Source organism: Lissotriton vulgaris, chromosome 7, assembly GCF_964263255.1.
Source record: "Lissotriton vulgaris chromosome 7, aLisVul1.2, whole genome shotgun sequence".
Classification (NCBI taxonomy): Eukaryota; Metazoa; Chordata; class Amphibia; order Caudata; family Salamandridae; genus Lissotriton; species Lissotriton vulgaris.
Genome location: NC_141695.1, coordinates 1,476,971,894 through 1,476,982,810, shown reverse-complemented (window position 1 = coordinate 1,476,982,810; position 10,917 = coordinate 1,476,971,894). Strand labels below are relative to the sequence as shown.

Genomic DNA, 10,917 nt, shown 5'->3' with positions numbered 1-10,917 from the left:
AAATTGCGACTTTTTACCTACATTCCATTTTGATATCCTCAAATAGCGATATCTTAAAAATCGCTATTTGGGAATCACAAAATGGAAATTACCTACATATGCCCCTTAGTCTTACGTTGCAGAAATGCTTGCATCCAATGCCAAGATTCTGGTACTTATGTTCATGTCAACAGGAATCACAGACCAAACTGTGCTTATTTAAGCTAGAAAGAAAGTATAAACTGTGAATCTTCAAAGTGATACTATATAAGGACTTAGTTTCATACAAAAAAGGAAAAATGAAAAAGACCTCACGCCACCTTTAGGTTTATGGTGACCAACGACTGCAATGTCTGCAGACAATCAGGACTGATTACTGTTGTGCCAAATTGTTTCATACATTCAGGCAGCAAACATAAGGTTTGAGACTGGCTTACATCTTTAGATGAAGGAGCGAAGGTGGTGAAGTTGTGCACAGTAACATTTGTGGAAAAAACAAGGCAGACGGCCTCCTTACAAAAATGTTAACCTTTCAAAATCTTTTCAATATTTGTTAATTTGACAAAAAGCTACTGCTATACATGTATAAATAACCTCTGTTACGACTAAAACTGCTGCATTTAAGTTGTGAGAACTCGTGGTGGGAATTAATTATGACACCTCTGTGAGTATATACATTCACCTAACTACAGGATTTATATTTAGATAACAGGATGTTTTAGCTTCCATTTTCCCATCATCACACTTTTATATATCCATTGTCTCCATTCCATGTTTTTCTTTCCAAGATGAACATCTACATCACCATCCTATCAAAGACTATGTAAATAATATTGTGCGCTTGATTATGTGTTTTGCTCTCCTGAATAAGTTCTATTTGCAATTATTGTTTTATCCCAAACACTGCTAAGCAAGTTTGTACTGCATAGTCTTGTAGGGCTTATTTACTAGACAGGTTTTGAAATGGTACAGAAACAGAATTTTTCTTTTCTATGTTGATTTTATGAATGTTGATAAACGTGGGCATACTTACATATATATCCTTTATAAAGTCATAGATGTTTCTAATTGACTTATTGATGACATTATATTAACTGGCTTACCTGGACAATATTTTGTGGCTTTGTTACTTTAAATTACCATACAGCTAGGAATGGTGGCTTCTTTTTCATAAACGATTCAATACTATCTACCTACATGTTGCACAGTGAAATTTGTAGGCATCAATCAGCCCATATGTAACATTGGGAGATCCCCAAATATATGGTACCAGTCAGTATACCTGTGGAAGTGAGAGCAACGCATCAGAATTGCTTCTTAAAACCTACCATGTGTCAACCCTCCATGCATTGCATAGTCCCTGGATTTTTTTTTATCTGTAATTTGGTCAGAGACTGCAGTTCATCATTAAAATAACGTATTTCTTGTGTTTTACAGATTGTGTTTGTAATAGAATGAAAAAGAATGGAGTCATCTCTGCGACCAAGACAATATTTCATAGTTATCCATGAGTTCATGTCGGGCAAACATAGGGTGGCCCCGGGCTCCCTGGGATACTATGTGGACAGAGATCAAACAAGGGGCCGAGCACTGGACTTCAAATCCAAGCCAGATATTCTGATGCGGAGAGGCTCTGCTAGGGCCTTGAGCCTGCGGGAGGCAGGGTTCTTGAATGCCATTAGCTGCCTGCCACGCAGGGTCAGCTTGGTCTCCAACGATGAACTCTTCGCCTCCATCTGTTGTATGCAGCCTAATGACGTGATCCAACTCCGGCACAACAGGACGCTGCTTGTAGGGATTGTTGTGGCCATTTGGGAGGCCCTGAGCAAAGCAGATCCCAATGATCTGCTGAAGCTACGCATCGAAGTGGAACTACTGGTGAGAGACATGGACATTGTTGTCACTTTTCATCAATTATATTTTAAAACTGTGATCCTTTTCCATACAATTAGCTAGACAACTCACAGTTAATGTACTTGGAGGACTTTTCTGGCAAATATAGGTTTGGAAACCATGTATGTAATAAGAGCTCCATATTTTCAATGAAATTATTCCAGCTACTAATAATATTGGAGATGTTGCAGTAACCACCAGATTACATTAGTGAAAACCGTATACAAGATTACAATCAGTGATCAACTCCTTTCATTTCACACGGTTGCCAGGTATAATGTAAAAATGCTTTGTCGAAGGAGAATGCCTATTTAGCTGCAGTGCCCCCAGGGGATCACTGACAATCAATCAATCATTTGTAGAGCGCACTAATCAACATTGAGGGAGGTGCAGCTACTGCTTGAACAGCCAGGTCTTGAGACGTCTCCCGAAGGTCAGCAGGTCCTGGGTCTGGCGCAGATGGGTGGGAAGGGTGTTCCATGTCTTGGTGGTGAGGTAGGAGAAGTGGTGGTCCTGTGGATGCATGGGACGGTGGCGAGGGCGAGGTCAATGAAGCAAAGCTGACGATTCGGGGTGTAGAAGGTGAGACATTTGTTGAGGTATGCTGGTCCAGCGTTGTGGAGTGCTTTGTGAGTGTGGGTGAGGAGCTTGAAGTTGATTGTCTTGTTGACTTGGAGCCAGTGCAGGTCTTTCAGGTGGGCAGTGATGTGGGTGTGGTGGGGAGTGTTGAGGATGAGGCGTGCGTAGGCGTTCTGTATGCGTTGAAGTCTTTTCCGGAGTTTGGCATGGGTTCCTGCATAGAGGACGTTGCCTTAGTCCAGTCTTCTATTGACGAGGGCCTGGGTGACTGTTTTTATGGTTCCGGTGGGGATCCATCTTGCGAAGCATGCGGAGGGTGCTGAAGCAGGAGGAGGAGATGGCGTTGACTTGTTGAGTCATTGAGAGCGATGAGTCCAGGATGAACCCCAGGTTGCGTGCATGGTCGGTGGGTGTTGGTGGGGCTCCCAGAGTGGCTGGCCACCAAGAGTCGTCCCAGGCGGAGGGGTTGGAGCCGAGGATGAGGACCTCTGTTTTGTCTGAGTTAAGTTTCAGGCGACTGTTCTTAATCCAGTCGGCGACAGCCTTCGTGGAGGTTGGTTTTGGCGGTGGCGGGGTTCTTGGTGAGTTAGAGGATCAGCTGACACAATATCAAAGTAAACAATGTCATTTGACATAAATATTGTGTCAAAATGGTTGTTTACAAAGATATTGTGTCCCTACACTCATAATGGTAAGTACATAAATATCAGAAACAAAATTATCACTGACACTAATATTGTAAAAAAATTGACAGAAATGTAGATTTATTCATATTATATAATATAAATTAAATATATTCCACTAATATTTAATACCATACATAAATATATCCTTAAGAAAACACATAAAACATATACATATGTGTTTGTGTGCATATATATATGTTTTTTACCTACTGGCGGTCGCAAGTAGGTAGTTATAGTTAGGATCTAGTTTCTATTCAAAAAAGTGTTTTTTCTTTTGCCAATATCTCTGGCGCCGGTTGACGAATCTTCGTGAAATTTTCAAAACTAATGAGGTGCTCCAGGCTGCTCCTGTCTTGAAAGTTTCGGGGTGATTTGTCAAGTGGGGGCAGAGAAAACAGGGGGCTTCAAAAAGCATTTTCCCCATGTTAATTTCTATAGGCACAGCCCGAACTAATGAATGGATTTACACCAAATTTGGCAAAATAGTAGGTCTTGGTTCAGAAAGAGCCCTTTTTATTTAAATGGTGTAAATCTGTTCAGTAGTTTCAGAGAAATTAAAATTAGTTTCAATATCTGAGCACAGAGGAGGGTTTGCCAACCCTCCCAGGCACTAGCTTCACTCTGATTGGCTGTCAATACTCCTAACTAGGAAGTGTTGGCAGCCATCTTGTTACTCGGTAACCGAATCACAAGACGATTGTGAAAAAAACAAGAAAAGGGGACAGGGTAGAAACATCATGTCCCCCTAGGCCTGCTGAGGGGGTGGCACAGGGACCCCCAGAGTAAAAACAAGCATTTTCAAACTGCAGAGTTCGCGCTAGTTGGGTGAATCCTGCTGAGAAAAAAAGGCTCCTGCACTTCGTTATTGTTAAGCCCCCTGGTGTGCCAGGCCCCAGGGGCAATTCCAAATGATACCGCGGGGCCCGTGGGGGCCACTGCAGCCCCGGGGACTGCCACCTCCCTGGGGATTCATTGATGATTTTCAGGGGCTTGAGCCCCCCCACATGCCCCGGAGACCACCAACTCCCAGGGGCACAAAATATTCTAATTCGGGGTACGTTACTGCCCTGGGGACCACCTCCTCCCCAGGGCATTAGAAATGAAGGGAGGGGGCCACGCGGTCCCCCTTTTGGAGTCTTTGATGGCCCTGGGGACCGCCACCCCCCAGGGCCAGCTTCTGCAATGTCCCGGGGTGCCTACCCCATGGACATTGCTGTTTGCTATGGCAGGGCAGGAGCACAGCTCCCACCTTGTCATAGCAAACTCTGCTTTGTATCATTGAAGCAAGAGCAGGAAAACCTGCTCTTGCTTCAATTAAGCAAAGCAGGATTGCTTTTGTGCAAGGGGAGCTGCATGTTAGCAGCTCCCCTTGGTCAAAAACAATGCTGGCTCACGTAGGAGGTGGGGAGCTGGCAGGACCCTGGGGGCATTGGGGCTCCCCCCACGGTCCCCAATGAAAAGGGCCAGCCCTGGTGTATGGGGTCCCCGGGTCCAGAAGTGGCCCAGGGGAGGGAGGCCAAGCGGACCCCCTCCTCGCAAATTTAAGTAAATAAATAAATGATGCCAGGCCCTAGGGGATGGGGTTCCCGGGGCCAATAGTGGCTGAGGACAGGAGGGCCACGCTGCCCCTTCCCGTTTAAAAAAAAAAAAAAAGGAATGCAATGCACAGGCCCTAGAGGATCGGGTCACCAGGGCCCAAAAATAATTAAGGGAAGGGGTCCACACAGCCCCCTTCCTAAAACAATTTTTTCTAAAAGGCAGTATCTCGCTGAGGCCCCGCCTCCTCCCTGCAGCACTCTGCAAACTCGCCCCTGGCTCATTTGAAGTTGGGGAATTAAGTCCCCTTGAATACTGAGGGTCCCTGGGGGCCAACTAGCCCACCAGTTACCTCCAGTATGTGCCACACAGCTGGATTGCAGGGAGGTGGTCCGAGGCCATGCCCCTTTTTACACCACTCTGCAAACGTGACTCGGGCGCACTGCTGGTGGGGTGATGAGGTCCTCTTGTGTCCTGAGGAAAAATAAAATTGGGCATTGGAAGAGATAGGAAGAAAGGAAAACGATGGAACACAGAATAAGGGAGGAAGAGAGATGATGGGAAGGAGGAGAGAAGAAAGGAGGGGTAAGGGTAAATCAGATAATATTGTTAGAGAAAGGAAGGATGAGAAAGCAAAAGGAGGGAGTGGAGTGTGGAAAAGGAGGGGTGGAATGAGAGTCCTAGCAATGAATAGTCTGTCAGGAAAGTAAAAAGGTAGCAATAAAAGAGAGAAAAGGAGGAAGGAATGATTGAGAGAAAAGGGGTGAAAGCCGAGTACAGTGAAAGGAAATAGATCAACATGGGGTAAGGGTAGGGGTGAAGGAATAGACAATGTAGACAAAGGGTGGAGCAGGCGATTGGAAGAAACAGGGTTGCGATGATATGAAGAAACTAAAAAAAGAGAGACGTAGGGGGAAGGGAGATATAGAGAGAATGAAAGAAGATGAGGATGGGGGAGCTGGCAGTCTGTGATTCTGTGTATAAGCTGCCCAGATGCCTTCTCTTCCTTCCACAGAGGGTGCCCTCATAGAAAAAACAGGTGTGTATTGAAGAACTCACCTGTTGATGAGGCAGCACTGTTGCTTTTCCCTGAAGGAGCAGTCCTTGTTGCTGGAAGTGCAGATTGAGTAAATTGAAGGTCAGCAGTAACACCCTGCTCTCATCTGTGCTTTTCTTCTTTGACTTTACCAATGAGGCTAACTTCTTCTCCCACTTTTAAAAAACGAACCTAAGGTAACCAGTCTTGGTGTCTTGGTGCCTTGCTTTTTTTGGTCCTTCCAGAGACAGCACCTGGGCTGTTGTTTGCGAAGATCTTTTGTTAATTAAAAAAAAAGGAAAACTAAAAAGAAATTTTTGCCCACCGATTACTTACGGCTTACTTGGCTGGATTTATTTCCACTCTCTTAGTTTCTTGCATCTCATTGGTGAGCATGCCAACTTGTTAATCAAGTGTTTGTCTCTTCCCTGAAGCATTGACCTAGTACTGATTTATTTCTTCATTAAAGGTCTTTGCACTGCTTACACTGGGCATGTTGTACTTTTGTAAGTACTTTTAGCTTTTTTGTTTCTTGTGAGTTATTGAGAAATTTATAGTGTACAAATTTGTTTATATCTTAATGTATTTTTCTAAAGTGTGCAAATAAATAATAAATCATTTCACGATATAAAGGCATTTTCACACTACTATGTTGTCTCTGAGCCATACGCGTGGAAAAATAAACCTTTCGACAACACCGCATATTTGATGTTGAATAAAACATTCTCTAATTTATAAAATTGGTAACCCACAAACTTACATTTTGGATGCCAGTCGCTTTTAGTGATTATGAAGCTCAAAACATAGTTATTTCCATAAAGGCTGCTGCCAGACAGTATGTGTTTTTAATAATTAATGTTTTTCGCTGTGTCACATTTACTAATTTGTTTGTTAACTGTTGTATAATTTAGAGGGTATTTTATTAATCATTAAAGTGTTTTTAAAAGGTGTTTGTTTTACTCATACCTTCCTTTACCACTACCAACCCCTAAACCCTAAAATTTCCCTTTCCTCCCTTTACATCTACCCACCCCTAAACTCTAAAGTCACCCTTACCTCCGTTTGCCTTGACCCACCCTTGAAACGCTAAATCACCCTTACCTCCCTTTATTAGTATTCACCCCTGAAACCTAAAATCACCCTTACCTCTTTTTACCTCCACCCACCCCTGAAACCGAAAATAACCTTTATCTGCGATTAACTTTACCCACCACTGAACCCTAAAATCATCCTTACCTTCCTTTACCTCTACACACCCCGGAACACTAAAATCATGTTTATCTGGTGTTAACTATACCCACTCTTAAACCCTAAAATCACCCCTACATACCCTTACCTCTAATCCTAAATTCACTTTTGCCTCCCTTTACCTTTACTCACCACTGTGGCCGTGAGGCCTCATCGTGTAATAAACTCACAAACCCATCTTGGGTCAAGTTAAACTTGTTTGTAAAACCTTAGCTAACCCAGGGTAGCTGTGGTTTCAAGCAGTCAGGCTTTAACAAATGAACGAGTGCAAATCATTTAGCAGTACTAAACCATTAAAAAAAATACAACACAAAAGAAATCCAACACCACTTTATAAACATAGACCCTATTTCTATGAATGTTTAGACACCAAAATGAACAGAATTCACCAGAGGGTTTGAGAGATATAACATTTTAAATACATTGAAAATCACAACTTTTCACTCAAAATGCAAACATGCATTGGCAGCTACTGTGGTTAGCAGTTACTTTGAAAACTGTTTGTAAAGTGTAATTAAGGTACTCTGGACCACTTTGGCTGACCAGCTTCGAATGAGAGCCAGTCAGAGGGGCCATTAAGGTTTTGCAGGACACTTGCAATCAAAACAGCCTCCAGACCAGGATATGGGCAGACTCCTACAGACTTCAATGGAGTGTTCCTAATGCAAGAGATACAGGATGCTGAAGATGCTGAGGATACTGAGGGTGCTGATTTAGTCAGTGGGGCTCTTCACCAACATGGCAGGGTGACTTTTGCCACAGAGGTCGATGTACCTTAAAGTGCAGGTGAGATACAGACAAAAGCCCAATTGCTACTGGTCAAGTGGTCTTCCGTAAACAGCAAAACCAGCAGGTCCCTTTAACTGTGACTAGTGTCCATCTTGGGTGACCAATTTGAACTTTGATGACTCTCCCAAGTCCAGAAGACTCATGTGTGAATGTTTGATTGTCAGGGTTCAATATCCCGGGGTGCATTTCAGCAGTTAACCAAGAGCAAGCAGTTGTGGCTGCCAACTCTACCAATGCTGCTTCTTTAGCTTTTGTGGCCCTGGTCTAACAGGACGTCATCCAACTGACTCTTTGAGTTCATCTCTTTTGTCTGGGGTTCAGGGATGACGTTTCCTCGAGCAGGGCATCACAGACACAGTCCTCCCTTTGCTAGCCCAGGAGCAGTAGGTGCAATCCAGTCTTTTGTGCAACCTCTCTTTGCCAGGTCCAGGGAACAGTAGGTCAGACATTATTCGGTCACCTCTCCAGTACAGATGTGATCTGAGGTCTGGCTGCCAGGGGTGCCACCTGTATGCCAACTCTTTTGCCTTTGGGAGATGCAGTGACCACTAGCCAACGGGCTTCAAGGTACAATCCTGTCTGATGACACCTTCCTGCAGTGTGTGGTATCTAGATATCCTGGAGAGCAACATTATGCACACTCTCAAGATGATAGAACTCCTCTCTCAGAGTGGGAGGCTTGGTAGCCCACCCTAGAGGTGTGGCTACCTGAGAAATGCACTCCGGCGGCAAACCCGGTTTGGCAATTGTTGTCCTCTCTCTGTCCCAAAAGTCAACCTTTCTACCAGAACAAAAGAGCAGCCCCTCTCATGTGTGCCCACCATTTGCCCTTCTGGTCAGCTTCCCCTTTGATGCTTACATTTTGGGTTCACACCCTGTGTGGCTTCTTGCTAGGGAGAGGTAACACCTCTTCTAACAGCATGCCTCCTTTGTTGTTTTATTTACCGGTAGTCGTTAAGACTTCTTCCCAGGAGAGATGAAGGCTTTCTTGTGGCCCACACTTGCGAATGACCACTGGAAAACTTGGCAACATAGTGGTAAGTTTTTAAAATGGCCTTTTACTCAAAAGTAACATTAAATTCGACTCAGCAATCAAGTTGAGTAAATGTAATGATTCTTTTGATACCTTGAAGTACCAAGTTTAATAGTTCAGTTCGGCGTTGGCACAGCTGAGTTGTCCGCAAGTAACCCCGTACTTGCCAAAGGGGCTAATCGCCTTCCTATGGTTAAAAATTACAATTTGTGGTTTTTACTGATAGGACATGTGAAAGCATATCTCCTACTTTTTAATATACAGCACTCTGCCTTGGGATTTGATAGGCCACCTTCGGGTTGCCTTATAAATATTATAAAGGAAGGTTTGAACGTAGTCATCAGTTTAATTCGCAAAGTCGAGGTAGCAGGTAAAAACTGTTCCACTAGTCTGCAGTGCCAGGCTGGGAGTCATGCTTTTTACTTTTTCGCACTCATGATGGCACAATAACTGCTGCAGGTCATGATGTACACTACAGCTTACAAGCCGTGGCTACCCCTGGTACCATATAGTAGGGACTTATAAGTATGTTAACCTACGCCAATTGGATATAGGCCAATCAAAGATACACTTTTGAGGATCAAAGCACTGGCACTGAGGTATCATTAACAGACCTCAGTTAATTCTCAGAGTTGAATAACCAAAAGCATCAATCCAAAACTTTGGGGGTGGTCATGCAAAAAGAGTCATTTCCTTACAACTCTTACCTCCCTTTACCTCTACCGGCCCTGAATCATAAAACCAACCTTTCTTCCCATTACTTCTATCTACCCGAATACATACTGTTTTCAAACAGTTTTTGTTATACCCTTACTTCCCTTTCCCTCTACCCACCCATAAATCCTAATATCACCCTTACTTCTCTTTATCTCTACCCACCCTTAGACCCTAAAAATCACCATTAAACCCTTTATGTCCACCCAACCACTAAACCCTAAAATCTCCTTTAGCTCCTTTTACCTCTACCTACCCTTGAATGCAAGAATCACCCTTACCACCTTGTGCCGCTACTCTCTCCTACACCAGAAAATTACATTTACCTTTTGTTACCTCTACCCCCTCTGAACCCTAAAATCCCACTTCTCTCCCTTTACCTTTATCACCCAATCCCACCCCTCTGCCACTATACCTCTACCCACCCTTAAACCCTGTACCCTAAATTCACCCTTACCTCCTTTACCTCTACTCATCCTTTAACCCTAAAATCCCATTTACGCCCCTCTACATCTACCCATTCGTAAACCCTAAAATCACTTTTTCCTCCCTTTACTTCTACCCACTGATGAACCCTAAATTCACCCTTACCTCCATTTACCTCTACCCATCCCTTAACCCTAAGTCACGTTTCTTAAAAGGTTTGCTAGGCTGTTGGCTATACAATTGGGAAGGGCAGTTCAAGTGTGAGATACATGGCAGATGGGCAAGTCAGCCCTGATGTGAGGTACACAGGACGGTGAGGCTGTATAAGAGTGGGTTGCCTGGTGGAAGTCAGCCCTGCTGTGACCTATATGAGTTAGTGGCTCAGCCAAGGATGGAAACAGCATTAAATAGAAGCCTGTGCCAAAGTGCCCCTAAGGTGTTTAAAAAAGGCATTTTAATAGGTGTAGTCGCTGAAACAATTGTTGCTGTTTTGAGAACTATGAAACGTCTGTTAGAATATTTGATCAGCTGTTTTTGTGTAAAACTGCACTGTTTTTAATTTGTTTTTCATTTAATATTTGCTCCTATTCATATTTTGACTGCAATTGTATAATATGTTATCAATCATAATGTTCTGCCATTAAATTCTGAAAGGTGTGAGCTTGACGAGGCTGATATCAAAAATCTGAGCTTGTCCTCATCATTTTGCTCAAATCCTAGTCTTAACCAATTCTCCAAACTGAGGACATTCTTCTATTTAGCTTAGGGTATGACTGTTGTTTTAGCTAGCCGCTTAAGTTAAAATTATCTTTGTCAAATTATTGTTTATTCGCAGTACCATGTTGAGTCTTCCGTGTAGTCAAAGACCCAAAAAATAAGTATCTGAAAGATACATTTCTAGTTAAGATGAGGGTCTGATGACTGGTAGTTGGTCTTGGGGTGAAGGTAGAGGGTTTGTTATATGGTATTTGCCAAATTCCAGTGTCTTATCTCAGAAG

The 10,917-nt window shown here is 43.4% G+C and overlaps 1 protein-coding gene across 1 annotated transcript in view; it reads left to right on the top strand.

Moving 5' to 3' along the window:
• The first annotated feature begins 1,443 nt into the window (after positions 1 to 1,443).
• Positions 1,444 to 10,917, top strand: part of LOC147705833 (ubiquitin carboxyl-terminal hydrolase CYLD-like) — a 199,882-nt gene continuing 190,408 nt past the window's right edge. Inside the window, exon 1 of the mRNA XM_086932277.1 lies at positions 1,444 to 1,857. Within this exon, the coding sequence (XP_086788403.1) occupies positions 1,444 to 1,857 (414 nt within the window). The remainder of the gene's footprint in view (positions 1,858 to 10,917) is intronic.